The 22,147-nt window shown below is 41.0% G+C and overlaps 1 protein-coding gene across 1 annotated transcript in view; it reads right to left on the bottom strand.

Moving 5' to 3' along the window:
• Abca13 (ATP binding cassette subfamily A member 13) overlaps positions 1-22,147 on the bottom strand; it is a 564,237-nt gene that overhangs the window by 406,272 nt on the left and 135,818 nt on the right. The window contains exons 28-31 of the mRNA XM_032916398.1: positions 19,332-19,445; positions 15,042-15,132; positions 11,993-12,169; positions 9,847-10,153 (exon numbers count right to left, since the gene is read on the bottom strand). Of these exons, the coding sequence (XP_032772289.1) occupies positions 9,847-10,153; positions 11,993-12,169; positions 15,042-15,132; positions 19,332-19,445 (689 nt within the window). The remainder of the gene's footprint in view (positions 1-9,846; positions 10,154-11,992; positions 12,170-15,041; positions 15,133-19,331; positions 19,446-22,147) is intronic.

Below are 22,147 nucleotides of genomic sequence, written 5' to 3'. Positions count from 1 at the left end.
TCACCAAAGGGTTACCATGGAAACACTCACACATCACAGGCTATATTGCCAAGGCTATTGGTTGCTCTTCAAAACCTGATGGTATGGGTCTTTTGCTAAACAACACGTACACATATCTCATCAAACATGGAGAATTGGCTTGCACCTAACTAGAAGACTCACTCTACTGACTAACATTCATACTACTGGAACGTACTCTGCAAGCTACCAGGGGGAAAAGGTAATCATCCATATTTCCCAGCTACAAATCCTGCAACCACCTTGGGACACAGAAGCCTAACTGGCTTTATCATGATGTAGTCTTTGTGTCCGTGGAGTTTTGTAGGCCCAAGTCTTATTTTGGTATGGAGTAGCTCCATTCTTGCTACTCTCTGAGAGCTCTCTAGGGTATGAGCAGAGCTCTACTGTCCCTCATCTGGCTTGGGAAACCACAGGCCATACAATGACCCCTAATGACATACTGCTATAAACATAGATTATTGTCTCAACACATATCAAAGAAACTTCTTCTTGTAGAAGACTGGAATTAACACAAACGGTCAGTTTTGAAGCACTCAGTCCTAATGGAGGTATCATCATCAGGGCACACGGATCTATGCAGAAGAGGAAGCAGAAAGATTATTAAAAGCCAGAGGTGATGGACGGCTCCAAAGAAGCAGTGTTTTCCACAAACAATGATGCACACACAAACTCATAGAGACATTGGCAGTACATGCAAAGCCTGTTCAAGTCAAGCCAGACTAGGTCCCAGCACTGAGATGACCTAGCAAGCACAGGCTTCAGAGACACAAAAAAGCTAGCTGCAGTTCATTCCCATTGGCGAAGGAAAGATCAGTTTTCTCCAGTGAAGTCTCACTGGGCACGTTAACTACACTTCAGGGCAGGATGCATGCCCAGGAGCACTTGGCCAACACAAAAAGAACTAACTGGTCTTTTTGTAAGCTTTTTGCTTCATTTTGCTTTGTTAACACTCTTTGTTTGAGTTTGTTTTGTTTTGTTTTGGTTGGGTTTGGTCTGGTTTGGCTTGGCTTGGTTTGGTTTTTCTTTTGTATTATTGGCTTTTTGCTTCTTATTTTGGTGCTTTTAGAGGAAGTGTGTGTGTGTGTGTGTGTGTGTGTGTGTGTGTGTGTGTGTCTGTGTGTTCCTTGTTTTTATTTTTGTCTTTGTTAGTTCTAAAGAAAAAATAGATCATGAAGTTGGGTAGGTAGAGAGGTAGGGAAAATCTGGAAGAAATTACGGAAGGGAAAAGATGATCAAGTTATATTACATAAAAATTTTTCTATAATTAAAAAATGGTACATTAAAATAGTACATAAAATATTATATTTATGATGAAGGAAAACACAGTAAATTAGTAGGAGCAGAGCCCAGGAGAGCTAGGCTTGGATAGGTGAAGAAAGGTCTTCATAGTTCGAAAGACCTGCTATGTTGGCGGAGCCCATTTTACAACAAAGGTTACATACAAGACAAGTCTGATGTTCATCATGTTCCCCATCTCCAGCCAGACAGCACATGTGTTGAATTTGGGTTTTGATTAGGCTCTCAGTTGTTCAGTGGTTATTTGCTTCATATAAGAAACCACAAAAATCCTTCGGTCATAGCTCCCATTTTGGTTTTTATCCTGATACCATTTTCTATGGTCAAGTTATTTTCGTTATTGTCATTTCTTTCTAAAGAGAAATTTGTTCTTTGTTTTGCTGAAGGGAGAATAAACTAAAGCTTTAATAAGAAGAAAAATGTGACATATTTGTCTACAGTGTTATCTTTTGGTTTTGTTTTGCAAGAAGAATTGAACTAATTTTAAAAAAAATGAGTAAAGTAGAAAAATCCTGAAAGAATGTACTAATAATAGCAACTAAAAGTGTATGATAAAGAAAAAACATAATAATAAAACATATATAATAGTAGCCACTAAGGCAAAGAAAGTTATAAAAATCAAGGAAGCTGTCAAAAGAGGAAATGAAAGTTGAGAAAGTAGAATAGGGAACAAAGAACAACTTCATTATTTCAGATCATTCTCTCTCAAATCTTAATAATGGAAAGGAATTCATATCTGAAATTCAAACACTATATGCTTCTACCGATCTGTGCACTGGCAAGTAGCTTTTAAGATTTTCTTTTGATTCTTGGCCCATGTTAGGACAAAGCCTTGGGGGCTACTGATAGAGGAGTACAAAATCGAACTTTAAATCTTCACGTCTCAGGAGCAGATAAACTTTTTTTTAAAAAAAATGTATTTATTTATTATATATAACTTCACTGTAGCTGTCTTCAGACACACCAGAAGAGGGCATCAGATCTCATTACAGATGGTTGTGAGCCACCATGTGGTTGCTGGGATTTGAACTCAGGACCTCTGAAAGAGCAAGCAGTCAGCGCTCTTAACCACTGAGCCCTCTCTCCAGCTCAAACTCTGTTTTTTTAATATATTATTCAGATTCAAATATTTCTACAGCAAGAGAGAATAGACTAATACAATGTGAAGTATTTTCTCTATTTTATCTGCTCTTCATAATCATTTATTGGCAAAGCTAACAATAAAAAAAAAAGAACATAATAAAATCCGGATGACTCAGTCACCTCAGAAAGAGGTTTGGTCTATTATCAGAAGAACATGAATCAAACTAATATGTTGAGCATCTTTTGTGTATTTATCACTCCTCTGGAGCCCACAGGAAAGCACTATAAATAGACTTCACAATTTAAAGTTAAACTCTCTTATGCATTTACGCCCATTTTAAAAGATACTCTGATCTTCACAAACATTAAATTGTCACCATTTCTTTTCTGCAAGTGGCACATCTCATTGATTTACTTTTTAATAACTCTTCTTAACGGTGAAGTGTGTGATGCTTGCCTGTATTAGCACTGTGCAGAGTTCAAAGAAGAAAAAGTGGTGGGTGTGGCGAGCATATTGAGTGAGCTCCCACTATGAGAAGGAGCTGCACAGAGAAACCTGCTGCAGCCATGCCGCTCAGGATACAGAAGTCTGACTCAAATGTGGGTTGGTGGCCTCACTTCCCACATCACCCTGGACATTGCCTAGTTTGCTACATTCTGCTACTATGCCCAGTTCCATCAGCTTTACTACTTAGGACCAGCCCTTATCAAGCCTAGAGTATAAATTACCAAAACAAAAGCAGTAATGCCCTTGTCTCTTGTTCTCTTACTCTCTACCTTTCTTCTCCCCATTCCCTTGTAGAATCACAGTGAATAAACTTATATTCTGGCATTTGTAAGCTTGCTATATCCCATGACCCTCCTCAATATGATCAGCTTGAGTGGTCCACAGCCTGTGACATTGATGAAGGAGAGGATAAGGAGAGGTTATGCCAGTCCCATCACTCATGTGGGGGCTATAGGGACTGGCAAACTGTGCCAGCCATAAGCAAAGACATTTAGTGACATTCTTCTTACTTTATCTTTCCTTTCATACTTTCCATAGGTCACTGGGTAAATTCTGGGAGAAAGGCAGATACTGCCTCTCTGAATCTAACACCGTGTAAAATGATCACACCCACCCTGAATTTCCGCATCAGTAAGTTGAAGAGCCTTCCTACAATTAGAGCAGTCCCCTGACAGAGTAGGCTGCCACGTGGAGTGTCTGCTCTGCTCAGCATCCTGTGCCTTCATGGGCCTGGGCTTTTCTCAAGCATGATGATCTACTCTGCACCAACTAATGAGGTCGACTGAACAGCAATTAGCATGCAATTCAAGAGGAGGAGACGATATTCAAAATTCAAATCAGTGCCCTAACTCTCAAGGTCCTGGGATTAGCAAGTGGCAAAGCCAGAACATAAACGTGGATTTTTTTTTTTAGTCCAATTATTTCACCATTCCAGTGTGGGAATCTCAATGAATCTCAGGATCTTAAAAGTGATCACAAGAAAGCAAGACTTGCCCCCCCACAGGTTGCTAGATCTGAGAAGACGTGGGTTTTGAGATGCCCTTAAGTCATCACAGTTCCCCTTATGCTACTGCCCTCCTGGAGTTTTTCAGTGCAGAGTAAGCCTTCTCCTTGCCACTCCCAGAATGCTTGTACTTTTCTTCTACTGAGTTATGAACTTGGGTTAACCTGGTATACAATCACAATTAGTAAGCGAAACACACTAGAGCGAAGAAAATGATCTCATACTGTAGGCTCAAGAAATAAATCTTTATTTTTTTAAATAAAGGAATGGAAGATTACGTATACCAGCGAAGGAGGTGTCCAGAGACACAGCATGTAGTGCTTTCACGTGAACTTGTTTGGAAGCTTGCCTGGGACTGTTCTTCATTTAACAGAACTGAGCTGTTTATTTCAAGACAACATCTCTGGGCTTTGAGGCACTACATAAGCACCAGGTCACTGAATCACACCACACATGTCCGAACCCAACCCCCCACTACCACATATGTTAGGAAGTGGCAGAAATCACAACCTGCAGGAGGAAAGAGCATCGCTGTGATAAATACTCACACAGTGAGAGCCTCATGAAGAAGCAGCAAACAGCCCACTGAAGAGCATGAAAATGCCTAGGAGTCTTTGGAGAAGGTGAGTTAAGTGAGTGCCAATATCATCAGCTCCATCTACACAGTTCTTAGAAGATAAACAGCATGGCAAAAAGAAAAGTACTAACTTTAAGAAAAGCATTACTATGGCTGCTTTTGAGGGAAACAATATGGAGAAACAAAGATCCCCTGGGAGTTCAACAAAACGCATGCATCTATTTGCTCTTCTCCAAGATGTTTGGAGCATGAGCATGCGATGGTTACAGAGTAGAGAGTTCCTTTCTTCTTCCTCTATGACAGCTATTCCCATCAACCTGTGCTCAGAGTCTCACAGTGGGACAGGACAGGCCTAGGGCAGGAAAGGGTGCTTCCGCCAGCTCTGACTTCTGCATGCCAGGAATGTAGACTCTTGCGGAAGGCAAGCAGAGAGTTGAGGAAAGCAGTGTCTATGGAAGTGACTTGCAGCAACCACAAGAAGAAATCATCAAAACAGACCAAATGAAAGGCCTGCTTGGGGTTGGTATGGACCAATGAGGTGGAATCCGATATTTTAAACTTATCTCTATTGACTCTCCATTTTCTACTTTTCCCAAAATATCCAAAAGAGCACAAGCATCAATTCCTAGTAGCCACAGCCCAGCCAGACCTGAAATGGGCAAGACTCTCACAATCACCTTGTATTGGGCACCACCCAAGGGTATTATGTATTGAAGGAGTCGAGCAACAGGAAAGGATGGAATTAACAATTATTCTCTCTACATAAAGGAATTCTACAGCTAGTGTTACTGTGGTTTTCATTTTTCTGAAAATGGGAACCCGGTCTTACTCTTCAAAGCTGTACATCAATAATTCAAATCCTGTTTGTTTGTTTGTTTGTTTGTTTTTAACAAAACACACTATAGTTTCAATCATGAAACAGCCCTTAACAACTATTTTATGTCCAGTTTTAAACTATCCTTGTGATAAGTGCTTATGTGTGACTTTTACACAACCCCACCCACCCTTTTCATCTCTGACATTTCAAATCACACTTCCTAAACTATCCCTCTCCAAAACATGGACTCCATGGACTGATGGCTGATATGACATGAAGAGAGGAAAAGGCACAGAGAGAGGAGGTGTCCGATGAAGACTGGAGATTCTTGGCAGAGGAAGGTCCAACAGGCTGTCTGTTCAGGGATGGGCTACCTGCCACCTTTCTGCTTGTACCTGAGTCGTCCACTTGTTGAAGGCTCTTCTCCCCTAGTTATTCAGACACGATAACCAACCTTCTGTGTAACACATTACTGGTGCTCCCTTCTTACTAGATTGTTTTTACTGCCATATGGCATTTAAAAAAAAAAAAACAAAATAAAGTGGATCATCTTCTGCCTTAATTCCTCTGTGTCTATTGATCATTCTCTCTTCCCATTTATAACAAAACTCCTGAGGGCCGGGAACCAAGGTTCTAATTCTTTTACAGGCACTTAGAAGTCATTTGTCCAAAACAAAATGAAAAACCAAAAAAACACTGATTCCTAATGTTCCCCTCAGGTGAGGAGAAGCACCTTCGCCTTCATTTTGCATCTGTCTCCTTAACTTTGCAGTCAGACACCTGCTTAGCTCCACATGTAGGAAGACTTTGCACTCAGAATATTTGTCTAAGAATGGATAATATGCAACTCCTCTTATCCCATTTCAGGGCTGAGGGCACAAAAGCGAGAGTAACCAGAGCATCTTACAACCAGCTTTTACTATACCCCATTCCGGACCCCCTAAAAGCACCCTGAGGTTTCCAGTACTAACGAAGCAATCTGCTTAAAATCCAAGAGCAGCAAAGATTATCAGACAGCAAAAACAGCTTTGTTGATGCCAGGATGAGCTCCCCACCCAACAAGGACAGTCATCTCATGGGAAATAGTGTGTTCCCTTAGCAATAAGAACTTCTTTGGAGCAACTTACTTACGCAACCTGAAATTAAATAATAATAATCAACCGCACCATACCTTAGCCAACACTGCCTAATCATGCATACCTCTTAATGATTGCACCAGTTATTCCTCTATTTCATCCTAAAACTTAAGTCAATGCCCCATAGATGTGAATGTAATAAAATGCTAATAGTCCATTTTCACTGAATGCCCATTTTGATTTAATCTTTCCCTGACTTTCAATATTACTATTGCTGACTTGCTATTATCTATGTCCCTTAACTGAACTCAGGAACCCTTGGCTCAGGACTCTAGTTATAATTCTATTCTTCTAGTTGTCAAGTAACAATATCAACTGCTCAAGTCCATCCACAATCCAGTTCCACCCACATCATCTGCAGCTATACAACCTGTACTAAGCTCTCTGATCTCCCATCATGCCTTGGTGCACTCTCCTCTTCAGACTCTAGACATACCAGGTCATGGCCATCAAAGGACTTATCTACTAGCTAAGCCTCTGGCCAGGATTATGCTTTCTACCACACTTCTGTTCCCTTCCAAGTTTATGCTAACATTATCTTTCTAGTAAGATCCACCCCCACCACATTGGCTAACTCAGCTCACACTTCTGACCTCCCACCTCACTTCTGCTGAACGCCACAGCAGTTATTGCCATTAAAATTCAGTTCACAGTTCCCCCTTACTGCGTTTCACACTTCCCTGAACTGCTGGTGCCCCAGAGCAGGGATTCTTTTTCACCTGTTCATTCCACTGATTCACCCCAAACTTAGAGACTGACAAATAGCACATAAATGTCATTGAATACATTAATAAATTCATGAATATGTAACTTGTTCAGTGAGCAGCAGGGAACTCCTAAAACTTATTGAACGGTGCGCTTTAGGAGTTTTACTTGAGTGGCTGAGTTCTTGAAAGATCTCAGACTACCTCAGCCATTGCAGGCACCAGAGCCCCTAACACAGGGCATCGTGGAACTAAATGTTAAGGAAGGATGCACCACAAGGAGAAGTCTCCAGGACTTCAATATTCCAGGGAAGGAAAGACTTCGTAGCTGCTTCAAGCAAGTGAAGTGAGTGGGCCTGAGGAACTGCATAAAGGCATCCCATAGAGCAGCTGGAGGAAAGTGACTTCATGACATCAAAGTCACACACAAGCATCCACCAAGTCCAGATTTCCAAAGGCCATGTTTCTCATGCTCATAAACCAATCTCTGGTGAGTAGAAAGAATGTGTCATTGCCCACCTTCCATAATGCTTCCTCCACAGCCCTTCAAGATTTCTAAGAAGTAGAAACTGGGGCTACCTCCAGCTTTCCATGAACATGTTTGCTAGTGTGGCCATCAGAATGCTCAGAGAACACTCTGGCCAAAGAGGACAGTGTCGCCATGTGACTTGTCCTGTGAAACAGACTGGAGGGAATATGTGTCCCCAATTGTACACATATTCTGGAAACTGAAGGAGACTGTTATATGGGCTTTAAAATTTTCACCTTATTTCTTACATTTTTTAGCATTTGAATTTAAATGGAGCATTGGGACAGGACACCTAACCAATGACAACAAATTCTTCATTTCAGCTCTTACTTCCAACATAAAATATTTTAGAATCATTTTGAAATGTTGAGGTGTTCAAAGTAAAAACTAACATTACTTTGAAAAGATAGATAAACTTTCATTTTCAAAAAAAAAAGAGTGAAAGAAAAGGAATTTACCTGTCGTATCAACCATTTGCCTAGCATGACAATTCCTGGTGGAAATATCTCTCTCTCTCTCTCTCTCTCTCTCTCTCCTCTCTCTCTCTCTCTCTCTCTCCCTTCCCTCCCTCCCCTCCCTCCCCTCCCCTCCCCCTCCCTCCCCCCTCTCCCTCTCCCTTCCTTTGATCTCTCCATCACACTAAGATGCCCCAAGACAGGCTTAATCAAGCTGCCTTCTAGTCCTATCCAGCCCTCATCCTCTCACCATAACACATAACACATGCATCTTACAATACCGCCACCATCAACAATGTACTGATGAGAGCTGTAATGGGTGAGCCAAGACACTATGCAGAAAGGAGGAGACAAAGAAATCAACTGGTTTGTTCTCACAGATGGGCCCCCATCAGCTGAAGACAAAGCCTGACTTTAGAGGTCAGAGGTACAGCACCCCTCATCATGTGCCGCATCATTGAAAGACGAGTATCTGATCCATTCTCAAAAACTAACCTCACTGCAATTATCCCTTAATAATCCTCTGCTTATCCTCTCAAGTCCTTCTTTGTTTTCAAGGCAGCCAGTATTAATCCCATCAGAGGCAGTGTGCAGGGAGAGCAAAGGACCCACACATTTTGTTACCCAGATCAGATGCAGAAGCAGGCATTTATGAGAGCAACGTCTACCAAGAGGAAGGCAGGAAGCAAGGTCGTCGCTGCAATCTATGCTAGGGTCATTCAATCTCTTTGGGCGCACTTTGTGGTCTGACTACACTCAGATGTGTGCCTAACGCTTGACTTCCCAGAGTGTCAGCACACCAGAGCCTTTGCTCTGTGTTCTAAGCACTCCCTGCCTGGCTTAGCTCATCAGCTGATTCAGCCTTAAACAGCATTTCCTGATATACCCAGCTTATTGGCCAAATCACACTGTTTCGCTCCACACACTCCTACACTGCTAGCAGTATATCCAAGACAGAGGGCCTCGTGCAACTCTTAACCACCCTAAATAGTACAAAGCACCCAACCTGTTTTTCAAGGATTAAGACCAAAGAAAGAATCAGCCTCCTCTGCTTCCTCAGGTATAAAAAGTTGGAGCTGGGAACCAGACTTGCACAGTCCTCCTGACGAATGTCCATCAAGTGTATTCTGACTTTGTCGAAAGCTAGAAATGTTTGACAGTCGGGTTTAAAACTACACTTACATTAAGTGGCCTCTGAATTTCTACAGTGCATTATTTCCAGAAATCATCTCCAGATATATAAAACTCAACAGATATCTAAAATAGGAGGACCACACACACTATTTGCTTATGATCCTATATATTTTAAATCATCCCTACACTACTAGCCTACCTTATACAATGCCTATATATGTCTCCACTCACATGGATTGAGCATAATAAGATACAAAATTAACTCAGGCTTTGCTTGGGGAAAGTTCTATTCGAAGATTTTCATTCTGTGGATAGAGTCAGTTGAAACAGGACAGAATGCAGAAGGTAGTATTCATTGCATTCTGCCAAAACGAGTTATAAATATATATACACAATATATAAGTATACATACACACACAAAGGAATCGTAAGAAATTGGAAACAGGAATGGACATTTTAAATTGTACTTTCCAACAACAATAAAGAAGCTCGAAGTTCTTTTTCTTTACTGTTTCCTAAATGCAGAGTTTCTCTGCTGGCAGGTAGACACTGGAGGAAAACACAGGTAACCATAGTTACTTACAAGTCACTGGTATGGCATGGGTAGGGAGCTGCCTGTGCCTGTGCAGTTGGTTCCAGGGATTCCTGCCCAGTCTGTACCACAATGATGGCTCTCTCAATCATGTCTTGGAGTGGGACAAAAATGTAGTTATATTTGAACCCGCTGGCTGGTAGATTCTGAGGATGAAACTTCCAGGAAGGATTTTTTATCATGTCTGTCCTCATGCTGTATAAGATATTGGTCCGGATTGTATATGTGACGTGGGGTGGCAATTTGTGAGGTGCTGATCTAATGTGCCTGTGTCCCAAGGAACTGTTGAATATAATACCTGGCAGCAGGAAAGAAAAAAGAAGTGTCATACATCTCATGTGGGCAGGGCATGGGATTCTGCACAGCCTTCCACTCCTGTAGTACGTGAATGCAACCCCAGGAAGGCGAGCAAACAGGCCACTCTGTTCCATAAGCAATTGAGGCAAGGCCCTGTAGTTCACAGTCCAAGGCACCTTTCCAGGTTACAAAAGACAATATTGTGTTATCAGCAACACAAAGACTTTATTCATTTCGCGGTTTGAATAGACTTGAAAAATTAACTCAGAGCAGATCAGATAATCAGGCCTTCTCTCCCCGGGACAAGTCCAACTGGCTGCACAGAATATGTATCTTTGGGTACTTATCACTTGTAGCTTAAATATAAGATGCCGCTCTCTGCTACACAGGTTCTCTGCATTTAATGCAGAAAGCTTACTATAAGCTGAGTTGTGTTTCCTCAAAACTCAAAACCCTGGAGGTCAGAATGTGCTCATCTTAGGAGAGAGCACAGTGTGAGTGCCTGTGTGTGCATGTGTGCGTGTACATGTGTATGTGTGTGTCTAGTTATTATACGTCTTTGTGTGTGAGTGTGTGTATGTGTGTGTGTGTATAAGACTCTCTGTGTGTATGTTTAGTTACCATATGTGTTTGTGTGTGCATGTGTGCTACTGTTCGTGTGGGTCTAGTTAATGTATGTATTAGCATGTAAGCATGCATGCGTACACGCATGCATGTGAGAGTGCATATACATGCATGTGGAGGCCAAAGGGAGCATTAGGTGTGTTTTTCCACTATCACTCTCCTATTCTGGTGAGACAGGGTTTCTCACTGAACCTGAAGTTAGGCTGGTAGTCAAAAGGCCTCATCAGTACTGTCTTTGCAGCCAAAATACTGGGTTTGATCTTACATACATAGCCACAGCTTGCTTGTTTGTTTGTTTGTTTGTTTGTTTTAGCAGTGGTACATGGATTTCAATAAGAACAATCTCTTATCCACAGAGTCATCTGTCTCCCACCCAGGAACATTGTACTTTGAAAGGTGTTGTTACGTTAAAAGGATGCTAGCAGAGTGGGCCTTAATTCAACACGATTGTATCCGTATGAAAAGGGAACATTTGGCAGGTGTATGCACATTACATACAGAAATTTTCAGGAGGAGACACGCATCAATAAGCCATCCCAGGAAACCAGTGGACACCTTGATTTTAGACTTCTAGTCTACAGAACTATACGGTAGCAAGTATCTGTCAGGTTTCCAGGCTAAACTTGGTAGTGCTTTGCTGCAGCATCCCTGCATCCCTACCCAACTCATCTCAAACCTCAATAAATCCTGGGCGGTTGGACACATGGTCTAGCCTGGTACTGAGTTTGCACAAGGTCCTGGCTTAAACCCCTAGCACCATACAGCAAGAAAAGTAGTAATCCCTTGTTTCCTCAAAAAGAATACAGGAATGCTTCACATTTATGCTGGCTAGATGAACAACTGATGATGGACTCTCATTGGTCATTGTCATTTTCCTTTCCAACTTCAGAGCATCAAGATAATGTGATAAAACTAGAAGTGACGGAAGACGTTTGAGCACACTGCTTCTCATGCGAGATTTCCCCATAAAATGAAGTCAAAACAGTAAATTCAGACCTAGCAGGTAGTAGTGCCCTGGGAATTGTGAACAATTGCCTGTCATTACAGCATTGGGAACAGTGATTCACTAGCTCAGTGCATATACCTTTGTTCTGTGTTATGATTTATCTAGAAGACTTCTCCAGTCAACTTAAGATGCACTTAGGGAGAAAACACAATCTGACCACCTATTGGAGCTCATGCACTAGTGAGCACATTTTTTCTGCCAAGTACTTACTGGCCAAGAAACTATTCTGTTGCATGAGTTCATGTGCCTTGGTCTCCAGAGTGTCTACAGCCTCCACTGCCTGGAATCGGTCCAACAGCACACAGGAAGAGAGATTGGCCAAGATACCACCCAAGAACTGGAAGTTTCCAGCCTCCACATGGTTAAACATCTTGTCCAGCTTCTGTCCTGGAAACAGCAAAAAAATTAGGACAAATCAACTTCTCATTCACTCCAGTGCTCCAGTGGGTATCACACAAATGAATAAAAGTGGATGTGTGTCTTCATTTAAAAAAAGAGCTCAAAAGAGACCAGTTTTATTCATACGCAGAATGAACTGTTTGCCAACAGCAAACTCTTTACTATACGTGGTGTGTGTGTGTGTGTGTGTGTGTGTGTGTGTGTGTGTGTGTGTGTGTAATAATGATGATATATCAAATGAGAAAAAAAATAAAAGAAATTACTGATGCTCATGAAGTCTCTTACCTAGTCAACAGATGAATATTTGATGACTCTAGATGGCAAAGGTCAAAGGTCAAGGATGGGTCTTTGCAGCAAGTGGGTCACCAAGGCATGTCCTTTTCCTTGACCTTTTCCTGCATTACCTTTTTTCTACTTCCTACTACCATTATTGAAACTGTTGGGTGTTACAGGATATTAAGCCATACCCCTCCCTTCAGGATGACTGACACCTCTGAAACTCTGGGCCAAAGGAACCATTCCTCCACTCGGCTGTGTACATCACATATTTGGTCCAACAAGCAAACTTTGATAATGTTTTTAACTCTAAAGATAGAAATGTCATTGATGTTTAAATAGAGGTAAAAAATGCTGCAGGAATGATCACAAGAAATTTCTCTTAATTTTATAATTGAGTCATAATCCTCAGGCCTAAAGGGCCACAGATGAAATTCCTTCTTAGACTAAGGGTCCACTTGTGACCAAAAAAAAAAATGTTCCTAATAACAAAAACATGAAACAACAGCATAAAAGACTTTTAAAGTAAGGGCTGGGATGATGGTTCAAGTACATTGCAAGCATGAGGACCTTAGTTTAGATCTCAAATAAATAGTTGGAAAAGTTGGGTGTGACCATACAAAACTGTCACCCCAATGTTGGTGGTAGGGAAATAGGAAGGGCTGTGGCAGGGCAAGCAAGGCTAGGTCGGCCTAGCCAAAAGCAGCCGGGCCACAGGTTCAGTGAGAGACTCTAACTCAAGGAAATAAGAAAGGGAGCAAGAGTGGATATTCAATGGCTGTCTCCAGCCTCTGCAAGTAAGAATAGGTGTGGGTGACACACACACACACACACACACACACACACACACACACACACACACGTACACACACATTAAATAAATAAGCACTTTACTATGGCCTCAAACAATAAGCAAGGCAGGGAAGAAAGACTTGAAGATCTGAGGTCTGACATAAAAACAGGTACCCAGGAACCCTGCTGTTGAGCATCACTAACAACTAAGAAACTCAAAGGAGAACAGAGGGGTTTAGTGTTTAAGAGCACTGGTTGCTCCTGCAAAGGACCTGGCATTGTAGGGAGCTGTGAGGTCCCGTGCCCCGGGGATGGCGCCGGTTTCTGCCTTCCACTCATTGAGAAAAACAAGTCCTTATTTGGCTGTTCCTGCTTGGCCTGGTCGCTTCCGCATACATACAACCTATCCACTATCCCCATTGGCTTGCTAGGATTTGGCCAGGATAGCATTATTTAGTGTGGTGCAGGGGTTTCCGGGGTCAGAAGATTGTATCAAGGTTCCTGAGTAAAACAGCTTGAAGAAGATCTTCGCTGGTCGTGTCTTCCTTGCCGGTCGAGGTTGGGCGCGACAGGCATTATTTCCCAGCACCCACATAGTAGCTCACAACCGTCAGGAAACTCCAGTTCTAGGAGCTCCTATGCCTTCTTCTGAACTCCTCAAGCAGTACTCACAAATATGGTGTGCATACACACATTCAGGCAAAACACACTCAGATACATAAAACTTTATTTTAAAAAAATGTGTGTGTGTGTGTGTGTGTGTGTGTGTGTGTGTGTGTGTTCCAGAAGTCCAATGTAGACCCTTCCCTACCCTAGTAGGGCTATGCCTCCTTAGGGGCAGAAAGAAAGTTAGACAGCCGTCCCCAGTAGGATTAAGAAAATGTGACCCCCACCACAGTTCTCTGCCAAAATCAAGGAAATGAATGATCTACTGATATACACCATATGAAGGGTGCAAATTCATTTTTACAACTACTTTACACTATGAAATGTCTGATAATCAATGAAAATATTTAATATTCATTAGAGATAAAGGAGAATAACCAAAATTCAAGAGAAAAAAACTAAGACCAACAAAAGACAAAGAGTATAGTTAATAGCAGGGAATTAAAATATAAATAGGCCCAATTATGCTGAAAATAGAGGGACTTTCAAAAAAAAGCTAGGAAATATACAAAAAGATATAAATGGAAATACAACAATTGAAATAAATTTATGGGAGATTAAACCTAGCTAAAGAAAATCAGCATAAAAAAAACCCACAAAGTAAAGCAGACAGTTCCAATAAAACCACAAGTGGAAAAATCTCACATCATGAAATTTGGTTTCATACTAACAATTCCTGTATAATATTATCTTCAGCATGATGTATAGTAGCTACAAGATATTTGTATATAGATTTGGGTCTCATACCTAAACTCTCCCTTTAAGTATATACAAAGCTTCCCAAATCTAAAACTATTTGTGTTGCAAGCATTTTAATAAGAGATATTCAGCCTGACCTTACTACTTTTGCAAACAGCACATTCACCAGTAATTTTTCAATAAATTAAGCATTGTACCCAATGAAATGTTTTCCTTTCTCTAGCCTTTCTGCTGTAATCAGAGACCTGCAGATGTGAACAAACTTTGTGGCATGTCTACTTCAAGCCCTTAAGGTCCAGTTAGTGAAACAGAAATGGGGAGGATGAAGATAAATTCGATGTTACCAGCAACAGCATAACCAGTAGGCAGGATCCACGCAGCACAACCCTGGACAGATGAATCCAAGGCAACCCATCAGCACCCTTACCATATGTCTGCAGATCTTCAGTGAGCTTGTCCATGTCAATATGCAACTGGCTCTCTACAAAGTTTCTTATAAATTTGTTTCTCAGGGCATCCTAAAGGAAAACAAGAAAACTTAACAGAAATGATTACATCATGCCTTCTTACTCAATAATACTTATTAAACTTACTCAAAGTTTTATGACACAGGAAAAAGAAACATAAAATGGATGCACTTGGGTAGTTGTCAACTTGACATAAGAGAAAGTTTCTTTAGAAAAGGGACTTTGAGTTGAGAAAATGTTGCTAGCAGATTGGCCTGGAGCAAATCTTTGAGACATTTTCTTGATCTATGACTGATATGAGAAGTCCCAGCTCCCTGTCTGTAGTACCATCCCTGTGCTAGTGGTCCTGGGTTGTATATAAAAGCAAGGTCAGCAAGCCGGAAGTGCAAGCCAGTAAGCAGCACTCCTCCATGACGTCTGCTTCAGTTCCTGCCTCCAGGTTCCTGGCTTGACTTCCTTCCATGATGAACCATGGTTGGAAATGTCGAAATAAACTCATTTTCCCCAAACTGCTTTTGTTCACAGTATTTATCACAGCAATAGTAGCCCTAAGACAAGGCATTATAATAAAAAAAAAGTCATCATTTGATACAGTCTTGAACCTTGAAAAATAAAGGTAACGATTACTGAAAATTAGTAGATTTGAGCAAATTTTCCAAATGAAGCCACAGGGCTATCTTTTCTTTCCCATGATCGCTCCTTTGCCTCACATTTGTGCAAGTGTGCCAAGAGTATCTTCACTACTCAAAACACATTACCATCCCCAACAAGCATCAAGAAAGCTACAGGTACAGTGGGTCTTTATGGCAGGCTTAAGATGTGGCAGTAACAAAATTTGCTAGTTCTGGAAAGGCGAAATGGCTCAGCAGTTAAAGACTCTTGCTTTCAAGCCTGATGACCTGAGTTCAAGTTCCTGGTCCCACATGTTGGAGAGAGTAAACATGCACATATATACTAAATGTACCCAAATAGGTTTTATTTTTTATTTAAGGGACTTTCTAATTTGTTGATGGAGAGTGATAGTTATCTATGCCTTAGTCTCAAATTGCAACACATTAGCCCTTCCCACACGGTCTGTTCCTTCTGCATGTAAACTCCATCTCTACTCACCCCCGCCTTGCCCTTTATCAGTTTCATCCTGTCAGGTCTGTGTAGACAAGACTATGTTATGAAGTCTGGCTGCTCGCTCTTCCTTAAATCTTGTCTATCTTCCTTCACTGGGCATTAGCAATTTGCCAGACAGTGTGTAGGGTACTTTATTACTCATTAGTTCATTTAATCTCGGAGCATTCCCTAGGGGAAATTACCGCTGCCTTTTATGGGAAGGAAAATAAACTGTAGAACGGATGGGGCACCGCCCAAAAGCAGTAAGGACGCCATCTAGTGGCCGAGACAGGTTTGGACACTGAGCAAGAGCTCCCTGAGAAGTAACCTGCGACCTCCCAGCCAGAGTAGGGTAGCCCAAATGCTTGAATTGCCCTAGATGCATAGAACACATGAACCTCAAGAAGGATGACCTCGATCCCCAGCTCCGAAAAAAAGAAAAGAAAAAAAAAAAAAAGGATGACCAAAATGTGAAGTGAATGCTTCACTCCTTCTTTAAAAGGGGAGGAATAATACCCTTGGCAGGGAATAGGGAGGCAAAGTTTAAAACAGAGGCAGAAGGAACACCCATTCAGAGCCTGCCCGACATGTGGCCCATACATATACAGCCACCAAACTAGATAAGATGGATGAAGCAAAGAAGTGCAGGCCGACAGGAGCCGGATGTAGATCTCTCCTGAGAGACACAGCCAGAATACAGCAAATACATAGGTGAATGCCATCAGCAAACCACTGAACTGAGAACGGGACCCCCATTGAAGGAATCAGAGAAAGAACTGGAAGAGCTTGAAGGGGCTCGAGACCCCTTATGAACAACAATGCCAAGCAACCAGAGCTTCCAGGGACTAAGCCACTACCTAAAGACTATACATGGACTGACCCTGGACTCTGACCCCATAGGTAGCAATGAATATCCTAGTAAGATCACCAGTGGAAGGGGAAGCCCTGGGTCCTGCCAAGACTGAACCCCCAGTGAACGTGATTGTTGGGGGGAGGGTGGCAATGGGGGGAGGATGGGGAGGGCAACACCAATATAGAAGGGGAGGGGGAGGGGTTAGGGGGGTGTTGGCCCGGAAACCGGGAAAGGGAATAACAATCGAAATGTAAATAAGAAATACCCAAGTTAATAAAGATAACAAAAAAAATTCTGTGAGACTGAATGAGTGACTTTGATCTCTGACATTTCTTCTTGTGAGGAGACATCTTGAGGTGTCAGGCTCCTCTTCGTGATTTAGTGGCTCCAAGTGCACTGTTGCCTTGCTGATTACAAATACAGGGTGCCAGCCTTTGTGGCTACAACAAAGGCCTTATGAAACCTAAAGCACCTTCTACCAGATCCATTACAGGAACAGTTGATAAGATCCATGTCAACAAAGGAATCCATGGACAAACAAATTAAAGAAGAATAGTATTACAGCACCAGGTGCTGTGTTTGTGAAGCCACAGGGTTGAAGGACCAGAATCTGGAGCCTCACCTTGTGTCTGTCACCTTGTTTTGTGTTAGATGTGCACCATCACTGCATGCCCTTGTCTCTGCTCTGTCCCTCCCTGCACACTCCCAACCCCTTCTTTTGCTTTAGAAGCTGTTTCTTGTGGTGGGCTTCCTTCTTTTCAAATTAATGTTTCTCATTCCGTGAATGTGTCAAACATCTAAACACTGTCTATTGATCATATCCATCCAGTACCTCATCCAACTGCCCCTGTCCCATCTCTCTCTGAATCTAATGTCTTTTAATGTTATCTTTGTTAGGATTAACTCCAAGTCCAGTTAGTGCTCCCATGTGCATGTGGGTGTGTAGCCATCCACTGGGACACGAGCAACATACCAACAGCCACGTTCCCGAGGGACGGTGACCATCCGCTCTTAGAGAACCCAGAACCGCCCAACATCTTTGCATACCTGGCCAACCTCAAAGTTCAGCTCACTACACTCAGAGATGTTATTTCCTTTTTCACAAGAAAGAAACCCAAAGCACAGGCCTAGACAATGACAAGGTGACCATCATATGGCTGGAGTAGCATGAGAGAGTAGAATCATAGCTACCTACTGTGTCTCCTAAGTCCATGACATGAACTGTTTGTCCAGTGAGTGACATCTAATTCTAACATGAACAAAACGTAGGCCAATTTTCTCATACTACCAGGTTTTCAAGTTATGATTTCACAAATGCCCAAAAGTTATCAGGTGACCTGTCCCTTGGGGTCTAAAGAAATGGACCTGTTTATCTGAGATTTTTAGTCTTTATTCACATATACTAATTATAGATAATAATAGGTTTCATCATGAAATCTCCATATATGTACATATTAAATTTGATTATATTCATGCCCTACTCCTTTCTCATATTCCCATCCCACTCCTGCTGAATCCCTCCTTCCTAGCTAGTCCTCTTTCTGGTTTTGCCTACTTTTTCTGTTTTGGGGGACATCTATAATATTGAGAAATTATATCATAATAAACTTGCAAGTGAAAAGAATGTAAACTTATTTATTGGATATTTTACTTCCGGTTACATTTTATAAATACATTTCAAATGTTATCCCCCTTCCCAGTTTCCCCTCTGGAAACCCCTATCCCATTCTCCCTCCCCCGCTTCTATGAGAGAGAAAACCCCCACTCCCACCTCCCTGCCTTGGCATTTCCCTTCACTGGGGCATCAAGCCTTCCCAGGACAAAGGGCCCCTCCCACTGATGTCCAACAAGGCCATCCTCTGCTACATATGAAGCTGGAGCCATGGGTCCCTTCATGAGTACTTTTTGGTTGGTGGTTTAGTCCCTGGGAGCTCTGGGGGACTCTGGTTGTTATGTGGGTGCTAGAATTGAAATTAGGTCCTCTGAAGGAGCAGCCAGTGCTCTTAACCACTGAGTTATCTCTCTAGCCCCTATTTTTAAAGCATTAAATCAAATAAAGAATTTAAATTATCAATATTAATAAATTATTAATTATACATAGTAACAATTTGCATGGGGAAAACACTAAAACTTCACATCAGTTTTTAAGCATATCTGACTGTTGAAAACATTCGAAATCAACTGGAGCCCATACATGCTTCTGACTAGTTAAATTTTCCATAGGGACACCCCATATCTCAACCAAATTGAAGGAGGCAATTCCCAGCCCTAAGTCACTACCTCAGTCACATACCTGCAACTGGTTGAACATTTGGCCATTTCCACTTTCCTGGAAAAGGCTGGACATCTTCAGAAATGTTTCCGATAAAATTTTTATCTTATCCACAAAGTAAAACGTATAATTAGCCTGCAATGTGAAGCACATGAAGAAACGCCTTTAACTGTCGTGTCAAGCTAGATGGTGGCAAATATCATAGTGGCATATCCCAGGATCAGACAGTTGCATGAAAGCATCCAGTGCTCCCTAAGGAGACCTGTCTTCTAGATCTTTCTATTGCATATTGCCTGACACTTGTCACTGTATTCCCAAGGTGAGGCCCTCTGGTATGCAAAGAAAATATCTTCATATATACTGACTAAGCAAAATGCATTTGCACACATGCCCTCTTACTCCAAAACATATCCTCAACTAATAGTCATATGTTTGTTTTCCAACACCAGTAGAGATGAAATGTTATTCCTTTATTGCTGCTGGCAGACTGCAGTCATAGACATTTTTTTCAAAAATAATTTGATGTTATAAAATTAGGCACAGTCATAAGCCCATAAAAATGTTCATACCTTATTCCTCTTGGGATAAAAAAAAATCTATCCTAGGGAAATAACCTAAAAAAATATAAAGTTGTAGCCAAAAAGATGACAGTTGCAACAATTATGTCTAATATTGACAATGGTCTTCCATAATACTAAAAAAGAAATAAAAAAGGAGAATTTGAGAATCTGGTCATTTCTCCCAGGAGTCACTGGGAGCCTCTCTCAGCAGTGTGGGAAGTAAAGAACATTTACTACAGTTCACAGAGGGAGCTTCTAACACTTAATTTTAGTATTCAGGAAAAGCAAGTACAAAGTGTTATAACCACTAAGTTAAATGAATAGATTGCTGCTGTGGCAGAAGACAGAGTACATACCAAATTTTCACCATGCTGCTTAAAAACACCACATGGGCATGAGCAGGTTGAATGCCTTATAAATGCAAATAATTTATAAGATTATAAAAACTCTTAACACTGATATGGGGAATACATGCAGACACATATGAATCCATGACTGTGTGAATAAACAAAGATATAGATAAAGTAATATCAGATCCAAAAAGTCAAAATACCCTAACTTATCTTACATATGCACATGTGGACCTTCCAAAGCCCTTACTACAAATTCACTTCAAAGAGCATATTGCTTAGATGTGTACTATTAATTTTAATCAAAAGTTCATGCAAATAACTTTTGAAATTTAAAACATTATCATCAATTATATTTCCTTAAGTTGTAAGAGTATGTTGTGTAAATTACTCTATAGAAAATTAGAATACCATTAGTTATCAAAATGTATTGGGTGTAACCAAAATTCATATCCAAATACATTTATTATTAAACTGAAAAGTAAAAAGGTAATCATACATTTAACATATTAATAAAATAATAAGACTGGCAGGTGGTATTCATGTTTGTCCCCAGCCCACTGGCTTTTACAGTGTACAAAAAACTATTCTAATTTCAAAGGGCACAACGTGGGGCAAAAAGGTATATAAGAAGGTTTATAAGAAGGTTTGGAGGGAAGAACTAGAAGGAGAGAAATGACATATTGTATTTAATTTCAACAAATAAATAATGTAAATATATAAGTAAAAAAAACATAAAACAGAATGTCTAAGGAAAGAAGGAAGAGATCAATCAACATAAATGTAAAACATCAATGATTTACAAAAGCAGAAGAAAGATTCCTCTGTATAAATAACAAAATGTGTCTATCACTGGGAGCTCAGTTCTGTTATTTAATATTTGCTCAACTACTTTCATTCATTTAAATCATTTAACACATGATAAATATTGAAGTCTAGTTTGCTTTCTGTTGCTGTGATTAACATGACCAAAAGCTACTTGAGGAGGAAAAGGTTTATTTGGCTTATGGGTTACTGTTCATCTCCAAGGAAAGCCTGGGCAGAAATTAGAGGAGAAAGCACAGAAGAACACGTACTGGCTTGCTTTCTCTGGCTTGCTCAGTTATGTTTCTTATATAGTACAACTGTGTTGGAATGGCACCGTCCACAGTGGGTTAGGCCCAATCAATCAACAACTAAGAAAATGTTCCACAGACATTGGTGCAGGCCAATCTGATCTAGGCAATTTCTGACCAGAGGTTCCTTTTTCCTGTGTGCCCCTTAATTATATTAAACTGACAGCTGAAACTGACAATGACATGTTGATAAATAAAATCTTTAAATTCTGGATAATTTACATAGAATGATATCAGCAAAGCTATCAAATGTAAAAATTCCCCATAGCACATATTGGCATATGATGTTTGTTTTTATGTTTTGATAATGTATATGTTAAAAACGAAATGAAAAATTACCAAAAGTCTGTAGGAAACCCTCATCTACAAACCGTGTGCTAGTTGTATTGGTGGAAAGCATCTGAAACCAGTAGCCAGTCTGATGATGCTCTCTCTCCCCAAGAACATGATGATCTTCGAATGTCATGAGGTTAAAGGGGAAGCTAGAAAATGTTCAATTAAAAAATCCTGGCCTCATAAACATAAGGACCTGCGTATTGATCCCCAGAACCCATATAAACAGCTGGGCATGGGAACATGCACCTGAAATTCCAGCAGAATTGTGGTGCAGAAACATGAACGTCCTTGGGGCATGCTGGTCAGCCAGACCAGTAAAATCAATGAGCTTGAGGTTCAATGAGACCCTGAATCAGACCTAAGTGGGAACATTTTGATTTTAGGAAGTAGAGAAATCAATCTTACACTGACATTACGAGTCATTACCGCTGTTGGTTTTAGCATCAGAAGTTGCATATAGGCTACTGGGGAATCAG

The sequence above is a fragment of the Rattus rattus genome, chromosome 11 (genome assembly GCF_011064425.1).
Source record: "Rattus rattus isolate New Zealand chromosome 11, Rrattus_CSIRO_v1, whole genome shotgun sequence".
In the NCBI taxonomy this organism is placed as follows: Eukaryota; Metazoa; Chordata; class Mammalia; order Rodentia; family Muridae; genus Rattus; species Rattus rattus.
This window is presented reverse-complemented; position numbering and strand designations above follow the sequence as displayed.